The sequence below is a fragment of the Alexandromys fortis genome, unplaced genomic scaffold (assembly GCF_014885135.2).
Source record: "Alexandromys fortis isolate MF-2015 unplaced genomic scaffold, M_Fortis_MF-2015_v1.1 scaffold_98, whole genome shotgun sequence".
NCBI lineage: Eukaryota > Metazoa > Chordata > Mammalia > Rodentia > Cricetidae > Alexandromys > Alexandromys fortis.
The window spans coordinates 4,865,197-4,881,298 of record NW_026068002.1 but is presented as its reverse complement, the minus strand read 5'-3'; the positions used below and the strand labels follow the sequence as shown (position 1 = coordinate 4,881,298).

Genomic DNA, 16,102 nt, shown 5'->3' with positions numbered 1-16,102 from the left:
GTTTTTAGTGGAAACACTGAAATATGCATCTAATTCAAACAAATGTTCTCGTAATCTCTGTTGTTTTCCCACGCGATTGGAGGAGTTGGGAATAATGCATCACCTCCTAGGCATCATAGAATGTATCATATATGACACATGTGCACAAGCAGACTCTCAGAGCAGCAAATAAGGGAAAGTATTCATTGCTTTTCAAATGTTTACTTCTTGGAGACTTAGCTCACCACTCTAGACAAAGACACCGACTTAAAGACTTTGTCAAAAGGAATGGCGCCAACGACAAACACAGAGACACCATACGTTATTCCATAGGGTGTTATTATTGAGTGAACAAATGGATCTCTTTATATGGGGCACTCTGGAAGGCAAGGGTATGGTCACGGCATTAGGAAACGTGTGTGACTAGTGGTCACTTGGGCGAACCCTCGCATTTGTTCATCAGTGTGCATCAGAAGCGTTGGGGCTTGCAAATGTGATGGCCTCAGTCAAAGACACTGGTTTGACATTGGTGAGATCATCAATAGGTGGGTGGGACAACAGGACCGCCAGTGGTCTGAGTGAGAGCCAAGCATGGCAGCTGGGGGACCAACCGGAGCTCTAACTACAGTCCTAGCAACAAGATGACACTAGACAAGCCCTGTCTCTTTATGTCCCTTTCATCTTCGTTCACATGAAGAGCTTCATATTGAAGGTCATACTTTAAAACAAAAGCCCCACCTTGAGAACTGGGGATGTGGTGGGGAAAGTTCAAATGTGGGGCATGGTTGATGATGAGCAGCTGTACCCCGTGACGCAACTGATCAGTGTGAACAACTGGACAGAAGTGAGAGAAGTAAGATTGTTCCAAAGACCACACAACCAAGCCATCACAGGCTCTCTCTCCCTTTCAAGCATCAAGGTATTCCTTAAATGCACAAAGGCATAAACACTCTGCCCAACCAGAAGTTGAAGATGCTGATGGCATTTTGCGAGGGATGAGGTAGCACAGTACTCTTATTCCTTACCATTCTTGTTAACCAATAGCATGCTGAAGCTCCTACTGTGTTGTTTGGCACCTACGGTGTCTATCAAAGTTTCTTGCCACCATCCCTTAGAGGCAGACGATAACCACTGCTATCTCATACAAGAAAACAAATCCAGCTGTCAGATGGCTACGCTCAACATTTGGAAGCAGAGTCCAGGCTTACCAGAGGGATAAATGTAACAACTCATAGTTTAATGGATCTAGACATCTCCCACTCGCTTCCTGCAGCCGGCTGAAATTTTCCAGGACTCTCAACGGAAAGAAGGCTGCCACCCAATTCCTGCCATAAAATCCTGGAGGAATGTGGGACGACCAGAGTGAAGAGAACCCCTGGCATGCAGAAGCCTGTGGCTTTGTGTGGGGAAGGCAAAAGTCTCTTGCAGAAAACTGAGCGGGGCGGGGGGCTGTGCTCCTGTGCTTACCTACGACTGATGACAAAAGCTGCGATGAGAATGACCACAAGCACCACGCTGCCAGAGACGGAGACCAGCAGGACAGTGGAGTTGGCACCATCTCCAATGATCCGGGAAGGCACTGGAATGACAATTACATGAAGGTCACATTGGGGGGGGGTCCTAAGAGATGGAACTTGTTAGCACATTCAACTGTCTGAAGCTGTCTATGCAACAGCATCTTCTAAAGCAAACACACCACACGCACATTCTTTTAAACCGTTCTGTGATGAACCTAAAAATACGTGCTTTGATGCCTTCATATCCTCTGTGTCAAAAGTCTTACATAATGAAAAACAAAAATACATTCCTTGGTGAAGACATTTGGAAAGTTCAGAAGGGACAAATGATCCTGAATACTTCCGTACACAGCTATTAAAAAGCCAACCTATTAAAGGTGGGCTCAAAGCCTCCTCCTTAAAGCTTTCCTGCATAACATCAAGGATATGTGTCCTTTAGAGTCATCTCAACTTTCTCATCTGTCTTCTTCATCCTCGTTTAATAACTTCAGCATCTGTAACAGATGCTGAAAATTCACTCCCACCCTCTTCTTATCAAGTAGGCTCAGCTTGGGTTCGGTAATTAAGGAGGAGGCATCTCCCATCTAGAAAACTTTTGTTCAGTTAGCCATTCCAAGCTCTCCAGGGAGCAAGACTTAATGGTGTACAAAGGACGTAAAAACACGCATGCACCCTAATGACACGATTTAAACAGATTCCTAGAAATAAGTAGGGGTAAAAATGGGTAATTTTGGTTCGTTCTTTAATCTTCTCAGGAAGAAAACTCTTCTTAATGTGGGGTGGCTACAGAACCCTCAATTAGTCAGGTTAGTATACCCATTATTCATGGTTGAATAGGAGGTTCAAAAAGACTAACACTGACATAATTTTTCATTCATGGGAAGACAGATAAGACTCTATTGCGAAAAATGTTCTCTAAGCAGCATGAGAGTTTCTAATAAGTAGACACTGGTTATCTTGTTTTATGCAAATGTCCAAAGTAGCCAAATGCATACCTAGCCAAAAATTATACACAGCTTTTTGGATTTCGGCAGAGTAGGGCTCAACCTATAAGTAAAAGCATCTGGGGACTGGTGGCGTCTGGGTGGTCTCTTTACCTGTATTGGTAGTGACCTCCAAAGGCTCACTGAAGTCTCCATAGCCAGCAGCAGTCCTGGCTCGCACATGGAACACATAGGAAGTCAGAGGGTTCAGGCCTTTGATATCCGTGTTCCTGGCAGCCGTCCGAACTATGCGATAGCTTCGTTCATTCTGATCCTACAACATTGCAGGAAAGCAAAGTTGGTGAGGTGGCAAGATGTGTCCTCTGACTCTAGGTAGGAGGCAGAAGCCAGTGACCCAACACCGGGTACCTTCTCCAAGCCCCATGCTCTCTGAAATGCTCTGTAATGCTTGCAGTGTTGAAGTTCTGGTGTCATTTCTTACAGGCTCAAGAAAAGGACTGAGTTCTGGGTCACTGATGACGTTGGTCATTATTTTTATTTCTAATTCTTGGGGATGTTGAGGATGAAACAATCTGATTTTGTAAAGAATATCAAATGATGGTTGATGTTTTTCCTATACCGTAAGATTATTAAAAACCTGAAATCAGCATCCTGATCTTCATTTCAGAGTCTCATCCCTTGTCCATGTCCCTGAGTCCTCCTCAGTGTGGACCAGGACTTAACTGTACATCAGAAACCAGTATACCCACTTCTATTCCTTCTACTTGATATGGTGCCTCCCTTAACAAGTTTCCTTTGTGTCTGAAAATGGCAAAAATATTGTAATCTTATATTAATTAAACAATCCAGCCGTCTTTCTGCTTCTAAGGAAGTCAATAAGCAATGTCTTTAATCCCAGCACTTGGGAGGCAGAGGCAGGTGGATCTCTGAGTTCAAGGCCAGCCTGGTCTATAAAGTGGGTTCCAGGACAGTCAGAGCTGCACAGAAAAAAACCTTGTCTTGAAAAATAAAAACAAGGGACTAGAGAGATGGCTCAGTAGTAAAAGCACTGGCTGCTCTTCCAGAGGTCCTGAGTTCAATTCCCAGCAGCCACATGGTAGCTTACAACCATCTCTGATGAGATCTGGCGCCCTCTTCTGGCCTGCAGGCATACATGCAGAGAGAATACACACACACACACATATATATATATATATATATATATATATATATAACAAATAAAACTTATATATATATAACTATATATAACAAATAAAACTTACAAAACAAAAACAAAAAGATTGTTCATTTTCAGAACAAGCTTGGATGCAAATATCTCTTTAGAACTCTGTCCTTTCAGAGACAATTTACTTGCAAAATTAATGTCTTTCTATAAGGGGCTGAAGAACATAATTTTCCTCACCCAGTTTTCTATTAAAAGTCATCAAAACCCACACCTTCATTTTGAACAGCAGTGATCTGCTTAAACATATTATCTTAGCAGCTATGAGTCATTCTCAATAATAGAAGGTATATAGATTAGGTCTCGGTTTCTTTTATTAGAAAGAAAATGTAATTATATTAGAATATAATGTGTGTTTTCCAAGGTAACAAGCTAAATATTACATTTCATAATCAGATTTTGTTGTGAGTCAAGATGCATTTGATTTTGGTATTGATTGCTGTCTCATGATGTAGAAATGTTTAGTATTTGAGGAAGGGCGGGAAGGAATGGAAAGAAGGAAAGAAAAGAGTTGGAAGAAGGAAGTGAGGGAAGGAAAGAAGGGAAGACATACCTTTTCATAATACTTGACTTCATATTCTAAGATCACTCCATTTGGCCGATCTGGTTCCAACCAAGCCAGAGCCACACTGTATCTTGTGACTTCTTTAGCCTGGACCAAAGCAATGGATGATGGTGCTAGCAGGGAGAGAGAGAGAAAAAAAAAAAAAAAAAGAAAGGATCTTCCTTTAGAAAGAACCGCATTTTAAGAACCATCACTCAACAGTTTCATTTACTTCAGCAAGTTCAGTGGCATCATCTTCCTCCTGGCCACGCTGCCTTTCTCCAGACCAGCTCAGCATTTTCCATTACTATCTTCTCCAGGCTTCGCTTTGCATATGACTTTTATTTAAAAGACCATCTATGAGAAGGACCTAGGATGGGGCTCAATGGGTGGAGTGCTTGCTCAGCAATCATCAGGACCCGAGTTTGAATCCCCAGCTCTCATAAAAAAGCTAGCTGTGGTTGGCACTAATCTGTGACCTTGGAACTGGGGAGGTGAAGGAGAATAAATGCTAGAGGAGGACACTGGGTATTCTTTCATACTCTACGTCCAGTGGCCTCTGCACGCACATGTGCATGCACGCATGCACGCGCGCGCACACACCAGTGAAGCAAAGGGTTGTTGACTCTAAAAGTCCACAGGGTCATTTCCCTGGTACCTAAAAACACTCTTTCTATTGGGCTACGGGTACAAGGCATGCTGCCTGAGGTGTTTGTTTGTTTGTTTCAAGCAATAGTTGCCTCAGGACCAACTTGCCTTCAAGGTCTACCCAAGTACTGATGCATCTTACTGACAAGCAGGGGAGACTCTGCATCCTTCCACAGTTAAGGTGGGGAATGCTGGAAGGCAAAGGATTTATCCACTTTCCAATATAAATAAAGGTACTGCTTAATTACAGCAAGACTTTTCCGTTTGAACACGGCCACGGAAATAATGAAGAACACAAATAAAACCACGATGGCCTCTCTGGACATAAATGACATTATGCAACCATTCTATAAGAGTTGAAATTGTTCCTGTGCCTGCTGAGTGGCAACCCTTCCTTTCCACTGAGAAAGACATGAAAGCAGTCTTTTTGGTTATGTTCTTGAAGCGGGGGGCAGCGGGGGGATGTGTGTGCATACTTGAGATTTATGAAATCAGGCTGCCCAGTGCTTGCATCTCTCCTCTGCGGTTCTGCCATCTCCAGCCAGCTGTTAGCAGCTCTGCTGTGACAGACGTGGACCAGTGCCAACAGCCAATCCCCAGAGAGAAGATGAAACTTTCATGAAAGCCTTCATCTTATCTCACAAAGCTGGCCTGAAGGACCAGAGATTAGGGGGGGATTGTTAAATTGAAAGCATAGTCACTTACTCCCCAAACTGTGGGAATATGTGAAAATAGGGTTCCAACAAACGTGTTATCCTCTCCCACTTGCCCACCCACCCCCAGTACCCACTGGACTGGCAATTCTCAATGCAGGAAATAGTAAGTAAAACAAATTAGCACCAGAACCAGAATATGGAAAGCGTCAGAACCAGCTGACCACATTGGATGAGCATCCTGGTGGCGGAGTGAAGAGAACAGGCCAGCCATAAAAGCAAGTCTCCATGACAGAGCCAATCTAGCAAGGGTTGTCTCCTACACACAGATACCAATAGCCTGACATCTCTGTCAGAGATGCTGAACGATGGAAACATAGCTTCTGACATCCTTCCCAATGCTCCTCTCTCTCTTCCTCCCCCCATTTCTCTCTCTCCGCTACCCCAGATGGGAACTCAGGCATAAACACCAGTGAAAGATACAGTTCAGACACATGGTCTCCATCAAAGGCAAGGCCAAGGTTAGTAATACCCAACTGGTTGAACAAAGCCGCATGCAACAGACATATGGAAGCCGCAGAACATCTGAGGAAAATGAGAAACGGAAATGTGCTTGTTAGATGTATTCACACACACACACACACACACACACACACACACACACCACATGCTTTTTTCTTTACTGACCGGCATAGAACTTTTATCCTATATAGAGGTAGAGGGGTAACCAGGCTCAGAAGGCTGCCTGACTGTGAGATGCCGTTTTACTCCAGGTAAAATATATATTGCCTAACAGAGCACTTTAGCGTACACTCCATAAAGTTCAATGTTCGAGACTAGGAAATGAAATCGAAAAGCAAAGCCATTAGAGGAAAAGGCAGGAGGGAAACAAATCAGAAAATTATCAAATGAACTTTCTCTCCGAAACAGTCTCGAGTTAGATTCTGAAAATGCGACAGACTCCTTGGGCAACAATTGCCTGTCTGCCCACAGAGAGTACCGCTGAACGCAAGCGGTTTCTCTCTGGCTAGGTTGTCAGGACATCGCGCCACGGGGAAATGAATCCATTTCAGGTCATGTTGAGCAGCAGCCTTCCTAGGGCCATTCAGAGGGAATCGGAGCTCAGCTCAGGCATTTGGACTCTCGAGCAGGGAGTCGACAACACAGTACGAGCCTGTTTGCTAATAGAATATTCTTAATGCACACCTACTTGGAAAATAGATGTGTGCCGACGTGAAATAAAAATGGTCAGAGTGGATCTTGCCTGAGGTGTCATAAAAGTGGACGAGAGGGAAGATGATGAAAATGACGGGATGTGGGCGGTCAGAGGAGTTCGGAGTTGATGTAGGCCTCTGGTGTCATCCTACATAAGTACAGGCTAAACATCTCTAATTCACAAAAGTACCCCGTGATTGGACTGTCACATCTGAATTCGTTCTTGACCAGCTGTTCTCGAGAGGGGTGCTGGAATGGGCACTGTGACAAAGACAATCTGTGACTCTGGGAAAGACACCTAGGTCAGGCCTACACGCCATCTCCTCAGAAGAGCTTCCTTTGCCCTTCCCCTGGGAAGGAGGAGGCCTGAGAAAACTCCAGCCTTGCCATACTGCCACTCTGGACAAGAGGCAGCTTGGATGCCCTCCACATCATAAGCCGCACATGGGCTCGCCCCTTGCCTTTATCTAGCCTATTTCCAACGCAGCCTCCAACTCTACATCTGGAAGCCATCAGCTTGCCACGTGTGCCTGCCTGCAGCTCGTTCCCCTAGATGAGGTATTTGGCAATGGAATGCCCCAGTCTTCCTCTTAGCCCCATGGTTCCCAAGCGTTGGTCTTCTCGTACCACCCGGTTGCTGGCCACCCCCTCTGAGCTGTATCGTGAACAAGCGATCTTCTTAAATACACACACTATCTACTTAAAACTGTTATCTCGGAAGAAAACTTCCCATTAACAAGCTAAACATTATTACTCCCAATTAATGACAGATAACCATAAAAATATGAAATGTTAGTGAAACCATGTTATCAGCCTTCACTAGGCTTAATTGTCTTCCCAAGCTTCATTACGATGTGAGATTCACCAGCATTAAGAAAACATTGAGGCTACCCAGTCACTGACTGGAGATCCTGACCTTGGCATACTCAGAATTACTCAGAGGATAGTGAGAAAAAACAAGCAAGCAAGCAAACAAACAAACAACAACAACAACAAAACTAACTTTACACACAGAGCAATTCCTTCTTTTGTAGAAACCCAATGGTCCTATCCTAGGACCACCTTAAATGCCACCACTGGTATCTATCCACATTGCCTATCCCCAGTCCATCTAGAAATGCATTTTTTCTTTTCTTTCTTTGTGTTTTATTTATTTATTTTTTATTTTGGCTTTTCAAGACAGTTTCTCTGTATAGCACTGGCTGTCCTGAAACCCAATCTGTAGGTTGGCTTCAAAATCAGAGAGAGCTAGAATTAAAGGCGTGTGCCAGCCTGCCTGGCCCCTCCGGAAATGTTGTGGATCTTGTGTTCTAACACGCCAAGGCTCTGTTGCCCTGTCAACAAAACAAGGTGACTAGATAAATAACATTAAGGCCCCAACTAGAATTGAAAACAAGACGGCATTTAGCTCAAAACACGGTGAATCTAATCATTATAGGAATTTTAGTCAATATAAGAAGATCATGTAGAGCTGGCAGTTGCCCGTAGGTTTGGTTTGGTTGGTGGATCTCCTTCCCATCACCTTTGGAGACAGTGTTCTTCTGTGAGAGAAGAACTTTCTGAGGGCTCTGAAGTTTTTTCTGGCATCTTACTTTGGGTATGGTGGAGCACACCTATAATCCTAGCACGGGAGAGGGGTATGCAGGAGAATCAGAAATTCAGGTGAAACTTTGCTACTTCTTAAATAAATTCAGGAACCAGCTTAGGCTGCATGAAACCTTTTCTCAGAAAGAGAGAAAAGAAAAAAAGGAAGGAAAAAAGGGAGAGACATAGAGAGAGAAGACCTTGTGTGAGAAGGAGGTTAAGACAGCAAAGAGTGGACCTGCTGCAAGCAACAAGAACCCTTAGCCTCTGGGTTGTGTGAGGAAGACCTCCAAGGCAGGAAAAATAAGGAAAAGATAGGAAAATCATTCAATTCACATCACTTAAGCATTTTTACCTATATGGTTTAGTAGAAGGCTTTACTGATTTGAAAAGAAAAAATACCTGAGAAAACAAACAAAACCAAAATTGTCTATTCTAAAATGTGTTGGTTTCCATCTTGGGGAAGTCCCTGGCCTGTTCTTGGTTTGATGCTTCCTGACACAAGCTGAAACTGCTGGGACCGCTTGCTTTAGGCGTGGGGTCTTGCTTTGCACTGTCCTCGGGATTCAGGAAGGCTAGCGTATGCCATGGGTGGTCAATACATTTGAATGGATAATCATGAACTAAGTGTTAAAATTGATCCACTTTATCTGTGGACAGTGAAACGGGTCCTGAATATTAAGGGCTACTCACGAGTCATCCTTCAAACGCTCCGTCTGGACCTCCCTCTTATGTCCTTCTGTGACTTCAGTTTTGTCATTTAGCTTAACCAAGACATTGACAATTGGAGGCAAAGCAAATGACAATTCTAATTACAAACGGGACCTCTGTGTTGGAGGGCCGCATGACGGTTCTGAAGACTTTTCAAACACAAGGGCTGTAAAGTGCCATTCAAATGTAAGCTACCAGAAAAGCCAGGCGTCATTGCACCTGCTCTCGACATTTTGAGAGGACCACTCTTCAGGCTGACAAAGGTGTTGACAATTTGTTCAGCGTTTCTCATCTGTACCTCTGGGATGTGTACAAATACTTTTCTTGACTTAACTGTCAGGACACAGATGACATTCTCAGGTCACCTCCCAAAATCCAGAAGGTCCCCAGCAATTCGTTTTGTTATAATAAGGCTACATGGACCACTGCAGACAGGCAGCTGGAGCGGGAGTCATCACTAGTTGATACATATATATATATATATATACACACACACACACACACACACACCTACCAGGCTGCTGAAGCATAAGAGGGATCAAGAGCCCTCTGCAGTCAGACTAGAAGAGCCAAGATTGAACAACTGGAACCGACTATCTTTCCACGCACTGATGGGAAAAAGTAAAATTGCTGTAAATTAGACCAAAACCCTCAAGAAGAGAAAAGGGAAAAATTCACCCAAGTTTGGAAATTGAATGAATTGAACTTCCTAACAGAAAACCAAGATGATCGTACACACACACACACACAAACACACACACACACACACACACACACACACACACACACACGTTATTCTGCATCCAGAGTTCCACACATCCCCAAGAAAAGGAGAATTTTAGACTCTCCATTTGCTCTGTGCCTGTAACTGCAACTGGTTTGAGAGCAGAGCACAAAGCATTCAGAGGGCACGTGCAGTTTTATCTCCATGTGTGTGTTTTGGATAAGCAGAAACTGCGTAGGTTAGAGGGTTCCATCATGACTCTAACAGTGGCACATTTCACCAGGAGGGGGAATTTAAAGGCGGTGCCTTGATGTCACACAGAGGTGGTTCCCTTTAAGAAGGTGGTAAATTTAACTTTCTTTGGTTCAAAGCCCAGCAGTTCTCCTTGCTCCCCACATGTGACCCTCAATTTTCTTTTATCCGCTTCCGCAATGACTTGCCATTCAACATCTACAGCTCATTTTACTGCTGCAGTTTGGTGCCTGTGACACCCAATGGGATGGGGAAGAGAAAAGGAGACGAGAAGAATAGACACAGGGAAAGACGGGCTCCACTCCTGGGCTGTACCATTGCTTTCTTGAGTCCGGTCAGCATCGTGGGCTACAAATGAAAAACTATATGGGGGAATTTATAGGGGCAGAGAAAACAGCTAAAATGACCCAATTGCTTTTCATTCAAATTAGATTTTGGGGCAGGATAGTGGTGGTGGTGGATAGGGAAGGAAACAAACAGACACAATAAAAAGTCTCCTGCATGCGGGTAACAAAGAGTGATAACAGCCCCTCAAAGTCGGGAGGCCTGAATGGGTGGATGTGATGCTACACTGGCCATTGTTTGGAAGGGAGGCAGCTTGGCCACAGCAAGGCTACCTTTCTCCCACCCTAGAATCCAGCTTTAAATAGACGATGTTTACCCAAAGGGTCTTTTCCTGATAGGAAAGATAAACGCACAGTTTATAAATATCCCTGCTTTATTCAAAGAGTATATTTAACTTTAATTACTTAGAGCTTAAGGTGGTTTTTGTTCATTCTTCTCTTTCTCAATTCCACACCAGGGCTCTGATTTGCTCCTTATCAAAGGTTTGTGCATTTTAAAATGCTGTCAAGCATCAAAATTAAATGCTCCAGAGCACTAATGATATCCTTGTGATTAAGGGTTTTGCATCTCGGAGATGCTAAGGACTCTGGAGCTAATATTAATTGCCTTCTCCCACATTCAAGGAGAGAAGAGCATTTCTCTCCATGGGCTTGGCAATATCTATGGCTTCAGGAACTAACCACCAAGCAGTTCCTATAGACTCGGTTTTTTAGTACTAGTATTTTTATACTGTTTAATAATACCAAAGGCTTCTCACATGTGTGATGTTCATTATATTCAGTCAGTTGGATTACCTTTGCTGCTTTGCTCCCCAGTAAAACCATTAGAAAATTCAGTCACCTCAGGACCCACTGTGTTGGAGCCCTGCCCTGCTCCCCAAAGCTCGGAAGGTCCACGTGAGCACATTATAGTTTTGAAACTAAGCAGCTGGGCTTGGTGGTATTCATCTGTAATCTGGAGGCATGGGGGAGTGGGGAAGGGTGGGGAGGGGTCAAGGCAGGAAGACTGCCCCGAGTTCAAGTCCATCTTGAGCTTAATAGTTTCAGACCAGATTGAGTTATGGTGTGAGTTCTTATCTCAAATCAAAGGCCACAACAGCCATCCGAAATTAAAAAAAAAAAATTATTAACAACAACTAAGCAAAAGGTACAGAAAAACAACTGTATCAGCTTTTGTTTTTCATTTTGTCAAAAAAAACATACAGCTAAAGTTTCAGCCAAAATCTTCAGATGAGTCTGAATGAAATGACATTTATTTAGATTTAAATATGGATGGATCCATATGGATCAATTTTAAACTTTGCAATATTGGAAGACTGCATGTTTTCCAGACAGTGATTTTTCTAGGGCAGCACGTATTTTCAACAAACACTCCAGCGCGCAAGTGCGGCATGCGAATGTTGACTTAAGGGCACAACTGAGCCACGGCTTCCAAGGACTGGGAGAATCTGATTTTTGGAACACTATAATGCTTCGATGTAAGTGGTCAGACTTGGCTAGTGTTCAGTCAGTATTTTTGGCTTACTGTGGAATCAAAATTTTATAAAGTTGTCTCCTCGCCTAGCCCCAAGAGTTGGGCAGCAAATTATTTTCAACCGACTCTTTACAGAGAGCCACGGATAAAGCTCTAAGCCATGGGACGTGATGCTCTTAACTTTCACGTACATTGCTCGTGTGCCGCAGTGGTAAGGGTAGAGATGCGCTCCCTTCAGTTACTGACCAGAGATGTGAGTTCCCTTTCCCCAAAGAGCTGTTTCAAAGATGGAGCTGCTCGGCCGAAACCGCATTCCTAGATGTCTTTGTATCCAAGCCTGATCATATGACCGAGTCTGAGGCTATGGAATTTGGCTGAAGTAATTACTTATTTTCTAGACTCACTCATGAATATCTCCCTTGTGACTTTCCTTTCTCTCTCATCTGTAATCTGCCAGCTGGGGGCTGAAGCCAACCCCGGCCTATCCTGGAGGCCCCATGCCAGCTCTCCCCCCATCACCACCAACTGAATGTGACTTCAGCAAGAATTATGTTTTATTGTAATAACCCACTTGTGGACACTGAGGGTTAGAGCAGGTGCCCACTGGAGTGAAGTGGGGTCATTTAGCCAAAAAGGCATTTTCATAACAATGAACTCAAATGAAGTGTGGTGTACTGTGGCCAATAGAAGATTGATCTGTGGTCAGAAGCTGCCAGAATGGTGTCCAGGTTTCTTCTAGTTCCTGGCTATGGATGATGGCAGATTCCCAGTCATTTGTGAGGACCCGGAGCATGCTACCCTGAGGTGAGGCAGGGCCAGAGGCTGTGAGGCCCTGCAGGGGCCCAAATCACAGCCATGCGGCTTCTTCCACTGGGCTCAGCAAAATGACAAAATACTGGGCCAAGGGATTCGGCTGAGCTTCTACTCGTGTGAAATGGGAAACACAGCGGCCTTAGATGAGCTTCTCTCTTTAGAAAAGAGGTGATTTAGTCTCCATTGCACAAGTAACAGCGCACACAGCTAAAGTGTTGGGCCCATGTGGGTAAGAGCCGGGCAGAGATGTAAGTGAAAGGGCGCTGTCTGCCTTCACTGCAGGCCACTTACACACACCACACACACACACACACACACACACACACACACACACACTCTCTTTCTACCCTTAACTACCCCTTGAAGTAGTTATAGTATATGGCTCTTGTGTTTCAGATTCAGGAACTCCAGCAAGGAGAAATGAAAGATTTTAACCAAAGCTATAAAACGGGTTAAAATCCAAGGCCACCTGACTAAACTCAGAGGATCCTCCACACCGCGTCTGCAGTGACACATACAATGAAACCACATTAGGCAACAGTGATGGGCCCAGTTTATTCTAAATGTCGGGTATGAATTAAATCATACCAACCTCATGAAACAGGCACTGTTATTAATTATCCCATCTTATAGATGAGGAGAATACGAGATGAAGAGTTTAACTTGCCTCAGGATAACGCTGTATTTAACTGGTGAATTTCAAAGCCATGCACTAACAACACCCGCATTCTCACCCACCAAGCTATAGAAAGCTTTGCATTTCCTTTCCATTAGGGTATAAATGGGAAAAAAAAATACGTCCTCCACCCACTCATGGGGAACATTTGCTCACCAATGGTGGTACCATTTGAGAGAGACAGGAAACTTTGTTACTGAGGCCAATCTGTCAAAAGTGGGTTTCTGGGGTCAGGTCTTGAAGGTAGTTCTGGCTGTCCTGGAACTGTCTCTGCAGACCAGGCTGGCCTCAAACTTGGACATCCACCAGTTTCTGTCTCCCGAATGCTGTGGTTAAAGGCCTGTCCTACCATGCCCATTTACTGGACAGAAATTTTACACTTAGTTAGCTTTCGCTAACTTTCCTTTCCATAGTAACAGCACCAACCACCATGAAGTCAAGTCTTCCCAGCGTCACTGGGCATCAGATACAGGACTTCCTATGCAGGGTGCCCAAACCCCCGAAAAACATCAGATATGGCCTCTGCTCACACTCAAATCCCAAAGTTTCTGATGCTCAGTCCCCTCATAGTGAACAAATACAAAAACCTGAGATAAAAATAAAACAAATAAAATCACAATACAATAGAAAATCAAATAAAATATAAAAATAATAGTATCTGGCTTTAAGAGGGGTAAGAGGAACACGGGAAGCTTTTGAAAGATTTACCATATTCTATTGTTCCGTGCTGGGTCCAGGTGATGGTCAAACAGGTGTTTGCTTTGAAACAATTCAATGGGTATATGTTAGAGTACTGCCTGGTTTTCTATATTTATGTATATAGTTTTCATGGCAAAGAGATCATAAAACAAATATTAAGGTTTTCAAAGTGTAGAAATAGTGAATTACTGCCATCAGCTATGGAAAGACTCATCCAAAATCCTTAGTAAACTTCCCAGGGTCTGGCAAACTCAAATGCGTCAAGAAAGAGGCACATTTTTGCAGATTAGAGCTTCAGTGACTATAATACCATGATGCAATCAAAACTGTACCTGGATCCCTGCTCTTGGTGATGAAGAAATGGCATCATCATTTCACTTTTAACAAGACGCTATTTTAAAAGTGCCACCATGGGGCTGGCTCTAGGATTGCCCATGACAGCTCACAGGGAAAAACACACTTAGGAGGTCGCCTGCACTTTGCTCTGCTCCAGGATCCTTATGCATGCACTGAGCATGTCTGCTGATGTCTTTACTTTCTGTATGCTTCTTAAGCCATCTCTTGATGCATTCTGATGGATATCAGGCAACACTTGCCAACAGAAACACCACAGGACTCCATGCGTGGACTTCTCACTAAGTCAGAATGCCAGTTGGAGGCAAGAGGAAGACAAGCCTTTGCCCTTGGGGCTCTTTTATAGGATTTGGCCTGAGCAAGACAAAGGTATTAAGATAAGTACGCAGTAGATCTGGCCACAGCCAAACAGCATCATTTCCCCCTCATCTAGATGCTTTGAGTGAGATCGACGTTGATGCTGAGCTTCCATAGATTAAAGAATTACCGAGTATTTCAACTGTTCTGTTTATGATTTGGATAGAGCCCCTCTTGTCAAAGCCAGGTCCTCCGTGACCCACGATGCCCTCCAATATTTATTTGGAATACGTAAGGAAAAGCTCTTGTACTGAGCAGCCAAGAGAGGGAAGAATCAGCTGCTACACACCAAGAAGCTATTCCTTCAGCTGTCAGCCCACTGGAGAACGAGCTCTGTGCCTCCTAGGGCTGCAAAATGAAAAGCTAGGCTGTGGGCTGCGGGTTCTCTTTGTTTCCCAGACAGCTGCTAATCGTCCTGACAATGCCGCAACATTTAGCTTTCTGACATCCTGAGTGTCTCGACTGGTCCTCAATTAAACAGGTTTTAATCACCGAACCTCTAAACGCCAACATGATAGATGTACCCAGTAAATCTTCACTCCTGTCTCCGGCTTCCCACACTCAAATTTCCACATTTATACATACAGAAAACTTGAAAGCCTGCTCCCAGGAACTGACCAAGAGTGTCCTGCTCACTCATTCCTGTGCGCTACTCTCTATTTCTTACCCCTGTAAACCTTTCCATAGAGGTAAGGCATCGAACATTTGCCAAGTGAGCCTGTCAGTTTCAATAAATAGATCGGCGAATGTTGTCTCATTTTTTTAAAGTGTGATAACTAATTCAGAAAGAGTTGTGGTTTTGCTATTTGCTATAGGGATATTTGAATCATCTTTGAAGAAGAAAGAGGAGGAGGAGGAGGAGGAGGAGGAGGAGGAGGAGGAGGAGGAAGAGGAAGAGGAGGAGGGGGGAGGAAGAGGAGGAAGAGGAGGAAGAGGAGAAGAAGGAAGAAGAAGAAGAAAGAAGAAGAAGAAGAAGAAGAAGAAGAAGAAGAAGAAGAAGAAGAAGAAGAAGAAGAAGAAGAAGAAGAAGAAGAAGGCGGCCAGTAGAAACTCCAGGGACAGTCTTACTAATATTAATAGCCTTAGGCCAATGCCCGAACAAAAGCTGCTAATGGCGTTTCATTCTGGATTTAAGTACTTGTAACTGGAGAATCGGTTTGATATTCTATTTATTTTTTTTTTATTTGAGATAAGGCCTCCTGTAGCCCAGGCTGCCCCAAACTTGCTCTGAGAGAAATGACTGTGAATTCCTGATGTTCCTGCTTATGGCTCCTCAGTGCTGGGACTGCCGCTGCACACACCACTGCTCCCAGAGCATGCTTCGAAATCTGCTGATAAGGGGGGGGGGTGTCTCACGCTCTTGTGTTCATATCAGTTTTCATTTTGTAGAGC

General features: G+C 43.9%; 1 protein-coding gene across 1 annotated transcript in view; it reads right to left on the bottom strand.

The window, feature by feature from the left end:
- The window catches only part of Epha4 (EPH receptor A4), a 142,090-nt gene that overhangs the window by 29,695 nt on the left and 96,293 nt on the right, over window positions 1-16,102 (bottom strand). Inside the window, exons 6-8 of the mRNA XM_050161073.1 lie at window positions 4,216-4,340; window positions 2,594-2,753; window positions 1,447-1,558 (exon numbers count right to left, since the gene is read on the bottom strand). Coding sequence (XP_050017030.1) covers window positions 1,447-1,558; window positions 2,594-2,753; window positions 4,216-4,340 — 397 coding nt within the window. The remainder of the gene's footprint in view (window positions 1-1,446; window positions 1,559-2,593; window positions 2,754-4,215; window positions 4,341-16,102) is intronic.